The 19,781-nt window shown below is 44.3% G+C and overlaps 1 protein-coding gene and 3 long non-coding RNA genes across 9 annotated transcripts in view; 2 read left to right on the top strand and 2 right to left on the bottom strand.

Annotated features, from left to right (window-relative positions):
* LOC309363936 overlaps positions 1-19,781 on the top strand; it is a 230,318-nt gene that overhangs the window by 152,426 nt on the left and 58,111 nt on the right. The window lies entirely within an intron of this gene.
* Positions 1-19,781, top strand: part of LOC309363934 — a 38,150-nt gene that overhangs the window by 4,331 nt on the left and 14,038 nt on the right. The window lies entirely within an intron of this gene.
* The window catches only part of BRD4 (bromodomain containing 4), a 69,889-nt gene continuing 56,688 nt past the window's right edge, over positions 6,581-19,781 (bottom strand). For all 5 annotated transcript variants that reach the window (XM_081900431.1, XM_081900435.1, XM_081900434.1 and 2 more), the window contains exons 13-21: positions 17,607-17,659; positions 16,314-16,635; positions 14,857-15,390; positions 12,335-12,447; positions 11,994-12,150; positions 11,709-11,836; positions 11,320-11,531; positions 10,728-10,980; positions 6,581-7,945 (exon numbers count right to left, since the gene is read on the bottom strand). In XM_081900431.1, coding sequence (XP_081756557.1) covers positions 7,877-7,945; positions 10,728-10,980; positions 11,320-11,531; positions 11,709-11,836; positions 11,994-12,150; positions 12,335-12,447; positions 14,857-15,390; positions 16,314-16,635; positions 17,607-17,659 — 1,841 coding nt within the window. In that variant the 3' untranslated portion in view covers positions 6,581-7,876. The remainder of the gene's footprint in view (positions 7,946-10,727; positions 10,981-11,319; positions 11,532-11,708; positions 11,837-11,993; positions 12,151-12,334; positions 12,448-14,856; positions 15,391-16,313; positions 16,636-17,606; positions 17,660-19,781) is intronic.
* On the bottom strand, positions 7,953-10,720 carry LOC309363935. The gene is made up of 3 exons (XR_014165663.1): positions 10,478-10,720; positions 10,201-10,355; positions 7,953-8,992 (listed from the first exon to the last, which is right to left on the bottom strand). It is a non-coding gene; the product is annotated as an uncharacterized lncRNA (long non-coding RNA).

Below are 19,781 nucleotides of genomic sequence, written 5' to 3'. Positions count from 1 at the left end.
ATTGGCAGTAGCGGGCAGCCATGGGAATAGCACTCCACTGCAGCTGCTGCCAGTATTGCCGGCTGCTGCCTGTACTACATACAAAACTATTTGTAGCAAAAAGTATGACTTAATCCAGTAGTCTGTTGTAAAGTGGGACTAAGAACAGAGATTTTTTCCAATTTGTAACGCTTCCCTTGAAAGAGGGGTCATCTGATCAAAATGCCCTTTAAAACTGCGAATTGGGGAGATCACACAGAACGGAGACTTGAATGTTTTATAGTTCTTCCTTCTACTAGTGGTTTTGTAGGCACCTGCACACTGAGCAACACTGATTCCCCACTTTATATTCTGGCCATGCAACCCTATTACTATTGCTCTGATATTTGACGTAATCAGTCACATAGCAGCTTCAAACGGTTGTCACATCACTACTGTTTTTATCATTTCTGTAGCAATGGTGTGCCCATCATGATAATTCATCTTTGCCAAAATACCAGCTGTTCTAGGGTTTTAAACTTTGAGCAGAATGCTCCTGGCAGGGGCAGGTTGTAAGGAACATGTTACAGCCCTTTCGTGTATTTCCACTTGTTCCTCAGTGATTTCTGGATACAATTCAATTCAAGATGCTAGTTTAAAAACCCTTTGATGGTGTACGCCTCTTAAAGATGCTGGTGGTCTTAACACTCAGCTGATACCAGAACGCTTGAGATTACCATCTGTGTACACTCTCGATGGCAACTTCTGCAATTGCAGGACTTCCTTCCCCTGAAGACTCGGCAGCATCTGAGGATGTTTCAGGATTGTTGCAAACCTTTTTTATTTGGACTGGTTAGGGAGGTAGGATGATGGGTTATATAAAACAATAAAAAAAACTTAGTAGTTGGTATTTTTTTACAAAAGTTCACTCAAAGTGAATTAATAGCAGCAAATGAATGAATAACATACATTAAAACTAGCATAAAATGAAATAGAGAAAAACTCAAAATCATATTTAAAGGCAGGACTGACAATACACTCACTCAAGGAGGCAGATAAATTATGGGGGTTATGGCACACTGCTGACCTTTTAACATCCTCTGGACCCTTGCCCCTCTTGGCTGATAAAATCTAGCAGGGAGCTGATTAATGCCTCCTTGTGAGAGGGGGTGGTCCCTGCCTGCTTGAAGGAGGTAGTGGTAAAACCACTCCTCAAGAAACCCTCCTTCAGTTCAGAAAACCTAACAACTACCAACCAGTTGCTAACTTCCCTTTCATGAGCAAGGTTCTTGAGTGGGTGGTCGCGGATCATACTCAGGTGCTCTTGGAGGAAACTGATTTTCTAGATCCATTTCAAAGAGGGTTTAGGCTAAAGTTTGGCACAGGCACTGCTTTGGTTGCCCAGTATGAGGATCTCTGTCATGAGACGGGAAATGTGTCCTTGTTAATTCTCTTCAATTTCTCAGCAGCTTTCAATACCATCAACCATGGTATCCTTCTGGAGCGGCTGTCCAAATTAAGGATGGGTGGCACTGTTTTGCAGTGGTTCCAGTCCTACATGGATGGACATTTCCGGAGGATAATGCTTGAGTGTGGGTTTTTTGCACCATGGAGCCTTCAGTGTGGGGTTCATCAGGATTTGCTTTTACCCCCTATGCTGCTTAACATTTACATGAAACTGCTGAGTGGGGTTATGCACAAGTTTGGAGTATGTTGTCAGCAATATGCTGATGACACTCAGCTCTACTTTTCCTTTACATCTACAGGTATGGCAGTGGATGTGCTGGAATGTTGTCTTGCCTTGGTAATTAACTGGATGAGAACTAACTAAATGCAGTTCAATCCAGGTTACACTCCCTCTGAACGAGCAGGTATGTAGCTTGGGGGGTGGGTACTTCTTGATCCTTTGCTGTCACTTGGGGCTGAAGTGGCCTCAGTGGCATGGAGTGCTTTTCAGCAGCTTCAGCTGGTGGCCCAGCTCTGCCCCTATCTGGGCAGGCATAGCCTAACTTCTGTGGCCTACTTCTAGGTTAGATTACTGACATGCATTATATGTAGGGCTGCCTCTGAAGTCAGTTTGGAAACTTCAATTGGTGCAGAATTCAGTGGCCAGGTTGCTCATGGGGCCAAGTCGGTTTGAGTTTATTACACCAATCCTGACCTGACTTCACTAGCTGCCAATTAGCATCCAGGCCCAATTCAAAGTGCTGGTTTTGACCTATAAAGCCTTTAATGGCTCAGAACTGCAATATCTCAAGGACCACCTCTCACCATATGAATTGACCTGGAAACTGCAATCATCATGAGCCCTTCTTCATGCGCTTCCTCCGTGAGAGGGTGGCAACAACAGAAGGAGTATTTTCTGCAGTAGATCTCCATTTGTGGTGTGCTCTCCCCAGGAAGGTCCAGCTGGCGCCTTCGTTATCCATCTTTAGCTGCCTAGCAAATATGTTCCTCTTCAGCCAGGCCTTGGGCTAATAGACATCCTACCTTTAAAATGTGTTGGGCAGGAAGAACAGAGGTTACTGGTGTTTTGGTTTTGTGCTTATTTTTATTATATATTTTGTGCTTTAATCTTGTATTTTTATGTTGTGAACAGCCCTGAGATCTATACAAATTTAATATAAATAAATAAACGAAACATCCTGTTTCTAGTACTGTCTGGCAGCTTTGGATTTTGACTGTGGTCTCCTATTTTAACGGGTTGCAGTCCTGATATTTTAACATTTGGTATGGGGCAGACTTATTTTTTTAATTCAGCATTTATATACCATAATTAAAACATCATGAAATTATAAAATTATTAAATACAGAATAATTATAAAATTATTAAATACAGAACAAATTAGTTTATTCATCAGAGCATATATAGGTTGCAGTGCTGATATTTCAGCATTTGGTATGGGGTAGATTTGAAATATTATTAGAAAACTAATTGCAGTGGCAATTTCTGTACTGGGGAGGGCTTTCAGAGAACTGGGCTTGTACAACATGCAACTGAAATTTGAACTGTGAGGGAAACCAGTTGATGAGCTGGGACCCAACATTCAGTGTAGCCTTTGCCAAGTCTTCCTGTACAAGAGCAAAAGATCAAAGAAAAAAAGTGTACTTCATATCTTCAGTACAAATGTTTATTTTTTGCAATGAGAACTGCACAAAAAACCTTTAGTATATAAGTGAAAATTCTATGAATTCCCTTCTACAAATGTCTAAAGTGTTTAATACAAGTTTCAAATTCACTGACATAATTATTTGCCAAGCGTTCCGTGCATTAAGTACAGTGGGATTGTACATTTCTCTTATTCATTTGTACAAGACTGAAGAAGGGGGGAAAATAAACAAGATTACATCATTTAGGCTAGACTCCTACATCTAATGTCTGTAATTGTTAAAATCATACATGGGGTTGGGGGAAGAAAGGGAAATTAAATATGTCTCAGTCTGAATGACAACCAAATTATAAACACAAACATTTTGTAAAAACAGAAAAATAAAACACAAGAATAGCAAAAAATACCTTTGGCAGAAAAAAAAGAATCATGTCCCAACTAACGATATCACCCTATGTTCATCATTCAGAAATGTGTAAAAATAAAATACCAAGTACAGCTTTTAAAAAATTAAAGTAGATAGGTGCAAGCCTGTAAACATTTCAAGAAGTTTGCAAAAGATAGAAAGGAGGGGAGGAGAGTGAGGAAGAAGAACGAGACAGCTGAGTAAGCCACCAATCTAAAAAACTCTATCACTACTTGGAACTCTCAACTACTGACAAGGTTTGGCAAATGTCAAATGCAAAAAGAGGGGTTAACATTAAAAAAGGACTAACCTCACTACTGACTAGATACAAGGGGTGTTGTTCTTTGCATACATATAAATTATATATTTTTAAAATTTTACAGCCGAGGGTGCTCTCTTGGTAGAAGTTCCAGCATCTCCATTTTGTTATGCCTTTATTTTTGTCAGTATGGTGCGGTTTTATTATGTACAATTGTGATGAGCTCATGTGTGACCAACTCTTACAGCGGATGTGAGCTCATCTGTGATCAACTCTTACAGCGGATGTGCACTAAAAGTACCCCAAAAACCCTGAGCTTAAAATTAAAGGAGGGAGATGATCATCCAAAGTGCTTCGTAAAAAGGGCAAGTGGGGGTGGGGGAGACATGGGGGCAAGGAATACTGTGAGAAAGGACTGGCAATGGAAATGAAAAGATCAGAACAACGTTCAGAAGGGAAGCCAAAGTTCCTACTTCCCCATCAAAGATCTGCACAAAAAGAGCCAAGAAGAGAAGATTAAGGCCAGTTAATGAACTTGTGGTAAATAGGATGCGCCAGTGGCACAGGGAAGAGGAGGGGATGCAAGGGGCTCTTTCTACTTAATTCTGAGCCGTAGCCACAGTAATATGAGCCCCCTTTCCCTGACAATTTCTGGGATACAATTTAAAACCAAGGGCTAATCCATCAATTAAACCTTCACAAAGAATCTGCGTGAGTGAGAGATTCAACATCTCATTCATTCTGAAGTAATAATGCTCACATGCCAGCAGTTAAAGGGTGGAAGCTAGTTTTGTGTACAATCCAGCGTACTGTGACTACCTTTATGTTGGTCCAAAAAATGAACAGCTACACGTTCCCAAGCATACAGTGACCCCCCCCCCCAGGCCAGTGCACAGTCCTCAGAAACCCAGCATCCTTTGGACTACACAGTTGCATTTTAAAGCTAAGGGCAATTATTGGCCAGAAGTCTAGCCCACTCCTAATACAGATCTGCTGGGCTTGGAGATGGAAGTGCAAACACCCCCTTGGCCTTCTCAAGATTGGCAACTACCAGGAAGAAGGAGAACACAGAAAACATTTTGCTTGCTTTAAGCAACTCATGGTGGCAGAAAGCTTGACCAACACCTACTTGCACATCCTTTCAGCAAGGTAATACTCAAATAGCCTTCACAGAGGCTATCTTGGGAGCATCTCTTCTTTAGACACCCCTTCACTCCCTTAAAGTACCCAACTGTCTGGTACTCTACACAGAAAAGCTTCGAGATCTTCTAATGATGTAGAGTTAAAAAGGCACCTTTAGGTAAAAATTCAGTGTGAAGACCAACAGCTCGCAAGAATACCAAAGAATCACTGGCCTCTAAATTCAGTCTGTTCCCTTCAGTACATGGCTACTGCTCCATGCACCTCTGACAACTAAGGGCATAGAGATTTAATTGCTCATTGAAAGGCCAAGTCCAAAGTTAGGCTGGGAATGGGTGACACATGGTCTGCCATGCCATCTGACAGTGGCAGCCTATAGCCTGGTATTGGAGCTGTGCAGCAGGCCACAATACACACCTGTTGCAAAAAGACCTGAGATTGATGCTGAAAAGGACCAAAAGATGCAAGGGCAATACTAATCAGAGGCAGTTGAGAGCTACCTTAGATATCGCCTTTCCCACTCCTCCCAATACACTGGAAAATCACATGAGGAGTAAGGGTAGTACAGTCTTTTCCAGGTCTGGAGACATGAAGGTAGCCCAGCATAAGTTGCTACCCATATTTATGTCATTTTGGACACCACCCTTTTCACAACATACATATTATATAATACAAGGCTGAGTTTATCTCCCATTTGGCCAGTTATAATCTAGTTGGGCAATGCATCTCATATGAGTGAAGAGATGATGGCAAATTATGCAAACTGTCTTTCAAAACTTCTGTCATATGGGAAAATAGGGATGTCTTTGGCTGAACGCGCAGAAGTGAGGTTGGTTTGAGGTGTTCACGCAAAGTGATAGCATCCTCTACAGCAGCTAGCCAGGGAGGGCCCGAGCTGCCAGGAATAAGTACACTGAATAACAGTGTTTGATAGCCCAACCCCACTGACCCAGACTCAGGACAGTTTCTGTCAGAACAGTCACATTTTGTCAAGAGAGGTATCAACACAAGCTCTACACTGTCAAATACTGGGGGCCAGGAGTTCCTCCGAGAACACTTGTTTGGAGGAAGAGTACAGAAAGGTGAACTATCTATTCCTTCCTCTCCTTTCACTGGATCCTCAAGGGCTCAGCTGCAGCCAATCCAAATGCACCAAACCTAAGCACTTTTCAGGCAGCCAAATTTAAAAGAAAGTATTTCACTGACAACATGGGACTTGTCCAAGGCTTGGAGGACCATTGTCCATAAGCAGACAAACCTTGCCTCTTTCTCATTGCAACTGAAGTGGACCAAGTTTCACTGCTGGAAGCTACATCATACATTTGCTAAGATTTGTCCACTGCAGGAAGAGGAAGTAACTGAGAGCAATCCCTGCATGGTCTTTTCCAACTTTTGGTTTAGTTCTACAGCATGAAACCAGCCATGGGGTAAGATGCCTTCTGGGAAAGTCTCTTCTGAGAAGGCACCAACTGCTTGATACTTTATCTTCCTACAGTTTCTATGGAATTCTGTTGCTTTAGGATTGCTCCCAGGGAAAACATTTCCCAGGTTTGTGACAAGACAGAAACCCTGCTAATTGTGGCCGGAGAATTCCCTTCTCTGCTGGAGCAAGACAGGTGAGGGGGCAAGCTGTCCTTTTGCAGCTTTACCCCCTTAAGTAATTTCATCACAAGCAGGATTTAAAAGAAATGTCAGTACGACACCAACTTTAAAAAAAAAGAGATGAGTTTATTCCATGATCAGTACAGACCAAATGCATATTCACCGTATTAAAGTAAAACCAATTAATTACTCCAGAGATTGGCCAATACTGACACACCAGTATTGTACTGTATAGTGGGTATTTATGGCACATAAACTTGGAACAATTCAAAGAGTAAAATGAAAAAAAAACACACTAAAGGTGCTGGGAAAACGATCACTGCTAGTGTGTGACTCAACTGAAGGCAAGAGGAGCAGGCCTTCCTGCTGATCCAAGTCCACTCCCACTCCCTCCTTGGAGCTGCTCCTTTGCTGTATAAAAACTAATTTAACAGACTCCATGACATTTAAAACCCAAAATGTATCTTTCTGGTATTACAGTTAAAAATATAGATGAAAAGTCTGGAACTGAGCAAAATATAAGCAGTGTCTTTACAGAGTTTGGTGGGCTCACCAATAAAACTCAAACAAATATATGCCAACTATATTCACTATACAATACAGCCACAGTCAAACACTATTGACAGGGTGGGAGATACCCCTGGTGCTAATGTTTTCCCCACTCCAATCCATAATGAAGAGACAAGAATACCCACTCAAGAGCTGAGCAGTGCCAATTTGTCTGGAGGAAAATAAACAGATTGAAAGAAACTGACTTTGGTTGGTAGTCTAGCTCAGATTCCTGGACCTCCACACAATGCTATAAACAGAAACCTCACTCAAATTGCCAGGTACACTTGACACCTCCGCTAAATTATTCCCTTTTTCACAAGCGAACACTTACAGAGAATGGCTCCCAGCTACAGGCTTGTGGGAAGTTTAGTTAAAGGCAAAGCCAGTGATGACAGGACTCGGAAACAGCTTGTATGTCTTCTTGTACACAGCCTCTCAATGCAGAGTGTCTTGTGCTGCCAGCACACAGCATTGTAGAGTCAAAGACATTCTGTAACTCAGAACTCTTAAGAATAGAAAAGGGGTGAACAGCATTAAGTCCTGGATATACTGCAAGTAAGTTTGGCATAGAGAATATCAAGTGATCAGGGGCACCCTTCCCAGTAACTGCATGTCCACCGACTCAAACCTAGTACAGAGTTGGCTTGTCTTGGTCTTTCTTTCTTCAGTGAGGCGGGGTGGGGAAGAAAATCACATTGTAAGGCAGACTCTGCTGATCCTTCTGAGGCCGCATCTGTCACACATGCAGAAAGGCTGCAGGAATGCTCTCCTCCCAGCCGCCAACAACACTATGGAGAGTCAAAGATTTGCCAGGAAATTAAGGAGTCAGGCAAAGAAAACCAGGCGCTATTAGAAAAGATTCTCTTCAAATATTGCCAACAAATCACTCTGGAAATTCATGTCGATAGTAGCTGCCATCTGGAAAAGAGGAGAGAAGGCAACAGTTACCCAGGTTTGCAGGAAAGGTTATATTCAGATAGCCATCCAGTAGAAAAGGGGGCTTTCTGCTGCAGAACCCACCAGGCAGCAGCAATCACTGGCCTGCTTGGCCAGGCACACTGTCTCTTCAATAAAGGGGCTGAGTTCTCGACTCCAGAAAACCTAGTGAATAGCACAGTATGTTTGGCATCTCTAAGGAAATCATACCAGACAACATTAAAAGGGCTCAGGCAGATGGTGCTTTCTTTTCTATTCTCTATTACACCACTGCCTTATAAAAGAAACAGGATAGAGTGACAGTGTCAGGGAACATGATGCTGAGAAAAGTGTGTTTGTATGGGAGAGGGAGAGGAAGAGAGAGAATGAAGGATGCGAAAGTGGGACAAGAAGGAAGTATAATTTTACTTCAAAGTAGACACCTATGGCTTGGCCCTAAGAATAGCAAGTTGTGTGTATGAAAGATTAGGTGGAATAAAGGTCCCCCTTGTGCTGAAGACAAATCTGATTAAACCTCACTGGCCTGGTTCACACATAACACCAAGCCATAGTTTGGTTAGTCTAACTATAGTTTGAATATACAAACCCAAACCACAAGGTGGTATTCAACTAGGTTTTCCTCTGAGTAGACTCACTAAAATTACCGTAATTAACATGGCTAAATTAGGCCTATTAATTTTAATGGGTCTACTTTGACAAAAACCTAATGCCACCCACAATGTGAAACCATAAGTTGTTGTTGGCTTATGAACATGTCTTGTTTTAACTACAGATAGGGGTTATGTCAAAACCCAACAACCTTGCTAAGCTCTGGTTTGTTAGGCCACTGCACTCCAGATGCTCATCAAGCTACAAAGGCACAAGGCAAGAGTGGCGTTTAGGAAATAAACCAAGCTTTAAAGAAACAAGACATGTCTTGTTTGTTCATCTGTGAGATAACTCAGCATTTGTTGAAGCCATTACTACAAACCATGACTTAGCATTATGTGCACATGGAGCAATGACCATGTGTGGACAGTACAGTGGTGCCTCGCAAGACGAAATTAATTCGTTCCGCAAGTCTCTTCGTCTTGCGAGTTTTTCGTCTTGCGATGCACGGTTTTCCATAGGAATGCATTGAAAATCAATTAATGCGTTCCTATGGAAACCGCCTTCCCCCGACCTCTTCTGGCGGGCGGCATTTTAAAATTGCCCGGGACAGCGGAGGACTTCTCCGCTGTCCGGGGCGATTTAAAAGCCCCTGGGAAGGCAGGCAGGGGGGACAAAGACTTTTGCCACCCGCCTGCCTTCAGAAGAGGTCCAGGACAGGCTTCGCGGACCTCTCTGCAAGCAGCGGGAGCGCTCCTTGCGGAGAGTTGCCAGCGCACCCAGGCTTCGCGGCCCTGCCGCCGGGCTTCGGGACATCGTTCCGATGCCGGGCGGCGGGGGAGGCTTTCTCGCCCCGCCGCCCGGCATCGGGACGATGCCCCGAAGCCGGGCGGCGGGGGGAGGCGTTCCCGCCCCGCCGCCTGGCATCGGGACGATGCCCCGAAGCCGGGCGGCGGGGGGAGGCGTTCCCGCCCCGCCGCCCGGCATCGGGACGATGCCCCGAAGCCGGGCGGCGGGGGGAGGCTTTCCCGCCCCGCCGCCCAGCTTCGGGACATCGTTCCGATGCCAGGCGGCGGGGGGAGGCTTTCTCGCCCCGCCGCCCGGCATCGGGACGATGCCCCGAAGCCGGGCGGCGGGGGGAGGCTTCAAAAGCCGTCCGGGGGCTTTTAAATCGCCCCGGACAGTCCCGGGGCGATTTAAAAGCCCCCGGTTAGGCAGGCAGGGGGGGCAAAGACTTTTGCCCCCCGCCCGCCTTGGGAAGAGGTCCAGGACCTCTTCCCAAGGCGGGCGGGGGGCAAAAGTCTTTGCTCCCCCTGCCTGCCTTCAAAAGCCGTCCGGGATAGCGGGAAGCGCTTCCCTGCTATCCCGGACCGCTTTTAAAATGCTGGCGGTGGGGAGCAAAGCCTTTCGCCCCCGCCGGCCTTCCTGGACCTCTTCTGAAGTCCGGAGGGCGGGAAAAGGCTTTGCTCCCCACCGCCAGCATTTAAAAAAAGGTCCCCGAGATTTCCCTATGGGCTTTCGTCTTGCGATGCAAGCCCATAGGGAAAATCGTCTAGCGAAGCGTCGCAAAAACCGAAAAACCCTTTCGTCTTGCGGGTTTTTCGTCTTGCGAGGCATTCGTCTTGCGGGGCACCACTGTATCTGTACACTTGTAGAATCCAGATTCTGGGAACTTCCATGAAAAGGGTATATTAAAAAGAAGGTCAGTAAGAAACAGAGAAAAGAAAAAGGTAGAAATTTAGAGAGAGGGAAATCTGAGAGCTTTGTCAATGAATATGGAACTTAACTATTTCTAGGAGGGACACTGCCCCCCCCCCCGGCTATGCATTCTGTTTCACAATGTTTTCTTTGCCTAAAGGAAATAATATTCAACTTTCTTCAATCTTTTTTAGGATCCAAACATTTTCTGTTTCATAATTTAATTACTGATTTACAGTCACAACCCTAAACATATTTACTTTACTCAGAAGTTCCACAACTCAGTGGGACTTAACACATAGGTACATGTACACGGGATTGTAGGCTTAACGTGAGAATCCTGTGAAAAAGACTGAGGATCTCTGGCACGCAGTGAGCAAATTAAAAATTCTACCAGCAAAGTGAGCCTCTGTTGTTTAGCTTGTTGTCAAAATAGCTCCTCATTCAAACCCCAATAATCCCTTTCTCCCTCACTTACTGCCTCCCTGCGCCTTCGTTCCTGCTCTCGTTTTCTGAGCATCTCTCTCTGTTGGTCCAGCATGGACTGAGAAGCCTGCGGCTGAGAGCTCTGTGCTTGGGGAGCAGAGGCTGCTGCTGACACCTGCTGCTGCTGTTGCTGCTGCGGTGGTGGTGGTGGTGGTTGATGATGCTGTGGTGGCTGCTCCTGGCGCCGTCGGACTTCTTCATGAACTCGACGAGCTTGCTCCAGAGTATCCTCCTCTTCACGACTCCTGCCCAAGACCAAAAGTACCATTAAAACCATAGGCTACTCTTTGCATCTTTTCCTTGGCACCTGGGAAGGTACTAACAGCATCCAGGAATAACATGCTGATTTGAAGGCACTGCTCGACAGCTTGTTAACCATGAAAATACAAAACAATGGGGGTATAGGATTTCTGATATAGCTTGACTTCAACCTACCTAACAGCAGGCTGGCATAGCAAAAACAAGTCCTAGCACACCTATGCCAAATTACAGCACCTATGATCATAAAATTATATGAACACAATGAAGCATGTGCTTGCTCCTTACTTGCAGGTGAATGGGTTAGCAGTACAGGCTCCTCTCACCTCATTCTCTCTTGCTCCCGTCTCTGCCGCTCCTTCTCCTTTTCTGCTTGTTCTGCCTGAGCCTTCAAAGCCTTCTCACGCTCCTCCTTTTCCCGGGCTGCCCTCTTGAAGTGCTCAAAGCTGTCGCTGCTGGATTTCACTGTAGAGGATGGTGCAGTGGGGTGCTTCTGCACTAAGCTTGCCCAGGAGCCCATATTCTTTAATTTCAAATCCTGAGGAGGAAAAAGTACATTACAGCTTATAACTATAATTCTCTGTTCCACTAAGAAACAATGCCTAGCGGGAGTGTCAGCAATTCAGCCCAGATTGCTAAAATGACATTTTCCCAAGGATAGTTATAATACTCTTGATTCACTTTTAGAGACACTTGCTGATAATGGGACTGTTACCTTTTTAGGGGCAACTGGTGTTTTTGGTTCCTGCTTCAGTCTCTCTTTCTCCTGGACTCCAGGTGGCGGATTTTGCTCTGGGGGTCTTATAACAGGCCGCCCACTGTCCACTGGCTTCATCTCTGTTCCTGAAACAACAATAATCACTGTAAAAACCTGTTCCTGTTGGTCGGCACTATAGGATTGATCATGCATCAATATGAGAAATTTAGCCTTTCCTCTTTCATGTGGACAAATCTACAATGAAACATCACACTAGACAAACAGATTTCAATTGTCACTCACGTTGTTGGATATGTGTAGGTGGCTTGATGCTCTCTGGGTGTTTGGGAGGATCCTGCCGCAAGGCTGGGCTGAAAGTCTCATTTCGGATGACTGGGGATTGCATCTTTTCTTCTTTTACCATAGGTTGTGACTGAACCACAGATGCGGCTCTCAGTTCCTGTCACAGCACGACAAACGCATGTCAATCACAATTTCCCAACGTAGCTTTCCCAGTGTAAGCCCACCCCATCTTGCACTCCAAGTGTTTGGCAAATACCTGTTTTCTCATCTTGATAATGTTTTCAAGGTTCATGTGCAAACTGAATTCTGGAAAGTCCTTTACATTCACACTATGTCTTTACCTGTTTTTTTGGCTGGACATTTGGTTGCGGTGGAGACTGATGTTGCAGCCCCTGGAACTGTGGCATCTGTGGGGAATGCATCATGAGAGGAGAAGGTGCTTCTCTCAAATGACCTGTAACAATTCAGCACCAGTCCGTCAGCTTCTTATCACAGTTCAGTCAGAGCCATTAACCGAAAGTTCTGAAATAACGGGCCAATGATCTGCAGTAGAAGTTCTGACCAGAACGTGTTACAACTGGGATTGGGAATGCCTTTACTAAATTATTAGCCATTTACCAAATATGGGCTCATTAAAAGCATTTTTGCCCTCTAATGTTTCTCAAGCATGTTCAGATTATCATATGCTCATCAATGAATGGAGAATGGGTGTGTCTTGCTGCATACCCTTGCAGGAATCAGCCCAATGAAGCAATGTGCAAACTAGAGGTTGATCTTTCATTGTCTGCACCATTATGTGTCTAGCCATAACCTATGTATGCGGATTCTGAATATGTTTCACAAAAGCTTCAAAATGCAATTTTTCACTTTTAAAGTTCCCTATTTCAACTCTCATCCCCCTCAGTTCCTGTCAGTGACTTCTGCATGCTACCTATGCCTTGATCAGTATTTGTCAATCAATTAAGTTACCTTCCTTGATGCCTTTCAATTGTTCTTCAAGACCAGAGGTCGGCAACCTGAGGCCCATGGGCAGGTTCCGGCCCATGAGCTTCCCGGAACTGGCCCACAGCCGTTCCGTGGATCAGCGTGGGGATTCTGTGCTCCCCTCCTGCCTGCGATGCCATTTTTTTCACCTTGGAGACCGACTTCCGGAAAAGTGCCAGAAATAGTGTGTGCGCATGCACACAGGGGCTCCTCCATCCCAGAAGTGTGCCAGATATTAGTGTGTCCTCACCCGGAGGAGCGCCCATATGTGTGCATACATGCCATTTCCGGTGCACCTCCGGGACGGAGGAGCACCGGAAATAGCTTGAGCACACGCACAGGTGTGCACGCCCTGGCCCACTGAGAGGTCTGCTGGGGAGTGGACCAGCCTGGCCTCAAAAAACGTAGCCGACCCCTGGTCAAAACTATTTTATTTTTGCAAAGCCTTTGCAAAGCCACCCAGACTTCACTTACGTAGTCCTCCATCACTATGTGACTCTGTCCTTTCCCATCCAAACTACAAATGAGTTAATACTTGACTTTACCCTTCTTCCATCTCAGTTTTGTCTGTTTATTGTACACTGCAAGCTCCTTAGGAAGAGTTAATATTATATACAGTACATAAGTGCTCAATGAATGTTAGCTATGAAGAGGAAGAAGTGAAGACCCAGACAAAACACTTCACTTTGCCTCATGACCTATTAAGAAATCCAGCACTGTGACTGCGAAAACATTTTTTGGCTCTTCTGTCCTACAGTGAGCACATTATAGCACCCTAACTTTTGTTCCTACAGTGCCTGCAGGAACAATGATTAAAGTGCCATATTTTTTCCAAGTTGTCAGCATTCAGCAGCAGACTCTTTTGGTTAATTACAGATGGGGCACCTTTTACACGATATTAGTCCTTTTGAGATATCATAACCAGTGTTCGAAACTCCAATTATTCTAGGCTAGGCATATTTTGTGACAGGGAATTTCATTAGTATGAGCAGTTTCTGAGCTTTGGGCACAGTACTGCACCTAAGATTTCAGATTAAAACGGCAGAATGGAAGGAAAGGAGTACCTTTTTCTGCCTCCCCACTTCCAGCTACTCTCAGAAGACTGGAGAAGAGACCCTCTTAAGAATATTAGGGGGGTGGGCAGGGGAAGGAACATAATATTTTAGCTGAAGTTCATTCATTTTCATCTTTGTATTCTTGTTATAAAAAAGTGTGCCTAGACATTCTGTTGTTGCGCCATAACCTATGTTTAAGGTGCCATTTAGCTCCTAGCTTTCATATCTTAGTTTCTAACACTGATCATAACATAATATGTATGTATAAGATATGAATACAGAATGATGCAGCAGGACACATGGGATTTTTGAATCCAAAAATAGAAAACCTGAGTCAAATGCATTTTACCTAATAGCTCAGATAATCTAAGACAATGGATTGCTTCACCTTATAATATTATTGTCTTTTAAGCAAGGGCAACTGAAGTCTAGGGGAGGTATTAAATGAGCAAGGGGCATTCTGAAAAGAAACACTATGCATGGCACTAATTGAACAGAGTACAGATGGAAAGGAAAAACTGTTGGCTACTGAAGAGTCAATGTTTTGTCAATATGAAACTGTTATTACTAAATGGATACAATAGTATAACGTTGTCAAACAAAAATATATTGGAGATACTGTCAAACAAAATATATTGGAGAAAACCCCCTTTTCCTTCCTTGTGTTCTCTTCAATTCATGACTTTTAAGTAGTGTGATAGCCTCCATTGATTTTATCATAAATAACATCAGTAAAGCGTGGAAGATTTTGGAAGCAAAGCAATTCACGCCCCCCCACCCCGGTACATTTCAAGTGTTTATTATATTCACGTTAGATTACTCACCAGCTGAATAGGGATCTGGCTTGTGATGTCGCGGCGAAGGGTGGTGTTGGATGACTTGCTGGGGTTTTGACGGCTGTGGCGGCGGCGGCTGTTGCTGCTGTGGGAGTAGGTGCTGCTGCGGAGGTGGCTGAGGCTGAGGGATATGGGGAGGGAACTGCATTGGTTGCATATGTACTGGCCTCTGCTGTGGCTGATGCTGCATCTGTTGCACTGGAGCATGAGGGGGAGGTTGCAGGGATGGCGGAGGCTGCGACTGGACCTTCACTGAAGGGAGGAGAGAAGTCTGTGGCTGCACTTTCTGCAGCTGCTGAATGTACAGCTGCATCTGGCTACTACTCAGCAGGTTGTGGTGGGGAGCAGGAGGTTCTTCATCCTCTAAAAGCTCCTGGGGAGGCTGGGGAAGTGGGGGCTGCGGAAGCATGGGTTGCTGGTTAAGAGCTGGTGACACTGCGGGAGGCCGAGCAGGTTTAGGGGGGAGTGCTGCAGCTCGATTACTAGGTCTTGAGGGTTGCTGAGGCAGAGCATTGTGCAAAGCTGCGGAAGAGAAAGCAGGAAGACATTACGTCAACACTGTGACACGGAAAACAGTTGTATTATTCTCACAGATTAAGGTCAGGTCTATGCATGCAGCTGAATGGGAATAAGGTTGCTGAGCTCTGATACAGTAGAATGGATTCTACTACTACAAGTTTCAGGTGGAAGATCACCTTTTTTTTTTTACCACCACCACACACAAAAAAGACCCACACAACTTTTTCTGTGTAAAAGAGATCAACTGAGAAAGATCCTGCACATTATGGCATAGAAAACCAGCTCTCTAAACTCAAAATCCTGACTCTTCAACTATGGCCCGGTGTTGATACACTGTTCAAGTCTTTCTAAACAACAGTTTAGCAAGCTGGGAACAAGAACTGGGACTGAATGACATTCCCCATCCCATGCCTCCTCCCCTTCACACACTGATCACACACACTCTGGGTGGCTTACAACATATCTAAAAACAAGTGCTAAAACCTCCTGATACAGGAATGCCTTCAGATGTCTTCTAAAATTTGTGTAATTATTTATCTCCTTGACATCTGAAGGGAGGGCATTTCACAGGGTGGGCGCCACTACCGAGAAGGCCCTCGGAGCTGGACCTCAGTGTCCGGGCTGAACAATGCGGGTGGAGACACTACTTCAAGTATTCTGGGCCAAGGCCATTTTTAGGGCTTTAAAAGTCAGCACCAATACTCTGAATTGTGCTCAGAAATGTACTGAATGATTTCACTGGATACAACCCCATGGTTTAGCAAACTAGGAACGTTATGTCTAAAATAGCCCTCTGATTTCAAGAGAAACTTCCCCTTGATTTGTACTGCCTTGGGCTGCAATATTACTCAAATGTCCATAATGTCCTATGAGGAACTTAAAAAACTACAGTGCACATTGTTATACATCCAAGAAACAGCACTCACCTGGAGGAGAAACTACTGTATGCTGATTCAAGTGAGGAGGAGTGCTGTGCTCAGGCTGCTGAGGGAGATGGGGCGGCATTTCTGGCTGAGGAAGGTGTATAATCGGTTGAGTGAAATGTGAAATAGTGTCAAACATATTCCCTGGGAGCGGATGATCCATAACTGGGATCTGCACTGGAACAAAAGCTGGAGGAGAGGATTTGACTGGAGGGGCTGCTTGTTGAGGGACTGAAGGAGGTGGTGGGGGCAGCTGCTGTGGTTGCAACTGTGGCTGTTGCTGTTGCTGCTGCTGCTGCGTCTGCTGATGGTGGTGATGGTGATGCTGCAGGAAAGAAACAGAGTATACAATCAAGTTTCTGCATGGGAAACAACGGGGAGGGAGTGCTACCCCTTTTGTTGACCGCCCTGTCCCTAGTTTCTCCTTCCCAGCAGTCACTCAACTGAATCGCTAGGATGGAGAAAAGCAGCGTGGAGAAGAGGAGCTGCAGTGGAAAAACTGTGGGAAATGTGTTAGCTTTCCCATGACAATTATACACATAAAAACATCTTCTCCCGAAGTTGCTTGCTTTTACAAAAACTGGTTGCTGAAATTTCGTACATGCACTTGTGCGAAGTGTGTACCTTAATAAGAGTATAGCAGACCACAGAGCCTTAGGAAGAAAAATATGCAACCAAATAAAGTACTCTTTTAGAAAAAAACAAAACCCACTGTATTTTTTTGAAGTTTAGTGTTGCCCCAGCCCCATACTCAATGCTAGCTTCAGCAATCAGCAAATTTATAAAAGTATTCTGCCAGGAAAGATAGCACTGCGCAAAGAGCAAGGTAAGTTCAATGCTTAGCTTCTTGCTCCCAAACTGTACTTACGTAACGGAACTAACTGAAATACTAAGAATTTCAGTAAAAAATTCTTCAAAAGGCAATTTAAAAATCTTTTATAACAGCCTCTCTTGTTTGAGCTGTACTTCCTCAATCATCAAACACTTACTTCTTCAACAGGGAAAAAACATTAGGCCTCTGAGGAAACCTGAGAGCTGGACCCAGTGATAATTCCTTGTCCATTCTGGACCCTAACTTTCACAAACTCCAAACCTTGATTAATGCTAGGGGCCTAGACGAATGAATCTTACTGGCTCCATATTCTGTATTGCAGAATATGGAGAGACAGGTCTAGGGAGCTGAGATGATAAAAGCTTTGCCCATTCTCTTGGACGTGGAGTGAGCTTCTTTGTGATAAATTAACATAATGTCAAGCAGAGAAACATTAAAGTATCTTCCCCTATACAACAATGTACCTTCTTCTGTTCTCGTCCAGAATGTCCTTTTTTCTTAAGTTTTGGAGGCATTTCTGAGGGAAAAGAACAACAGAGAATTACAGTGCTTTTTCATAACATTGTTTATATGTAATGCTCTTTAATATAAGTTATTTTATGACTATGAAATTCAAATCAAAAGGCGCAAAAGTCATTTCTGGAATCCATAGAAAACTGCCTGATTTTTTCAAAAAAAACCAAACACAACCCATATGTATGTGCATAGAGGAAAATGTTCTCTATCCCTTTACATGCCTAGAACAAGCCCAATGAATTAACCACTTCTATTTTACAAAGATGGCATTACAACCAATGCAAGCTGTTGAGTCAAAGACTCAGGAGAAAGAAAGCAACCCCTGGGCTTAGCAATTCATTTTGTGAGCATCTTCCTCCAACAACTCAGTTGCCTGCATAAATTTTACTACAGCTTTCCTCTGTACTTTCATTACTAAATAATAGCAGCAGCTGAATCAGCTGTGGCCAGGGGTGCGGGTGGGGCTGCACTGCTCTCCTGGCTTCCCAATGCTGCACATCACTGCCAATTACCAAGAGAGGAGGGGCAAGGGAATGGGGAGCTTGGTATGCTGTAGGCTCACTGCTGTCCTGCCCCTCTCATCAACTGGCATTGGGAAGCCGAGAGCAACACAGCCTCACCTGTGCCACTTCACTATTGTGCAGTGGTACCTCGGGTTAAGTACTTAATTCATTCCGGAGGCCTGTTCTTAACCTGAAACTGTTTTTAACCTGAAGCACCACTTTAGCTAATGGGGCCTCCCGCTGCTGCCAGAGCACGATTTCTATTCTTATCCTGAAGCAAAGTTCTTAACCCAAGGTACTATTTCTTGGTTAGCGGAGTCTGTAACCTGAAGCGTATGTAACCCGAGGTACCACTGTATTGAATTAACTGCCATTACCATCCCATGTAGGCTTGTTTCCTAGGTAGCCTCGGAGCAACAGTTTGCTCTAGGATTTTTACTACGACATTCGGTTAAGCTCGCATTACATAGTAAAATTGCTACAGAAATGTCCTCACACAAAGACCATGCTCTGCCTTTTTCAGCTTGATGGCTTTTTGGTACTTAAGGCTATCTCACAAAAAATAGAAAGCTAAGGTAACCATCTGGGTAGGATTCATCCCTCGCATGCTGGCAATAGGTGCAGGTGAGTGTGTGAGAGACTTTCTTATGACACACATGTGTACAACTGGACAAAGACAACTGGAGAAGGTACTTCAGTGAAGGAAAGTGTTTTCCTTGTCTCTATAAAAAGCCCAAACAGTCTCTGTTGAACGGAAGTTGGCTCAGATCTACCAACTTAAAGAACAGATCAGAATTAGATACAGCGCACCATCTGGGAAAGAGTAAGTTGTCCTATAGCACGAAGACCCCTGCCTGAGCAACAAGATTTCCCCCCCCCTCTCCTCACACCCACAACCTGTTCTAGAAGTTCCCCCCAACTCTATAGAGCAGATTTGGGGTGTGCTGTGGGGAGAGCAAGTCTCTCTGGGCAGATGGAAATCCTTGTGCTAATGGGACTTTGTTGGCTACTACTCTGGAAAATTAAGGTGCCTTTCAAAACTTGTCACCTGCCACAGCCTAATAAAGACAGCATATGAAGTACCCCTTTACTGCTCTTAAAACAGAACCACATAGCCTTCCCCACAAATAGCAACAAGTATCACGTTCTTATCACTATTCTACCACTATTATCAGTTGCACCAATATTATCCTTCTTGGAAAAAAATCTACAAGTTTACCACCAGGCCCTTTATTCTCTTGGGGGGAAAGCAGTTAGTGGAACTTGTTCAGCTTTCTGTACTTGGTTACAAGGATCGAAAAGGTTTCTAAGTATCAGATGTTTTATTAGAGAAAGACCTTTACTGTGCCAGCTACTGATTTCTACTTTCCATGCAATCATAATTTGAGGGAAATTCCATGTTGCAATTTAATGATTTAGAGCATTCCTGTGAAATGGGGAAAGCAGTTTATTGGCCAAATTACCCGTGAAGCAATTAACTTAGCAGTCAGCAGCTCTTTGGTTTAGGTTAGAATGTGAATAGTATGAAAAATAGGTAGAACCACCCCTAGAAGACAGCTTGCTGGCACCGGCTACAGATCACATTAGCTACTGTAATTCTTTTTTAAAAGTGACACCTTG

The sequence above is a fragment of the Podarcis melisellensis genome (genome assembly GCF_964234715.1).
Source record: "Podarcis melisellensis genome assembly, chromosome: 2".
Lineage (NCBI taxonomy): Eukaryota > Metazoa > Chordata > Lepidosauria > Squamata > Lacertidae > Podarcis > Podarcis melisellensis.
This window is presented reverse-complemented; position numbering and strand designations above follow the sequence as displayed.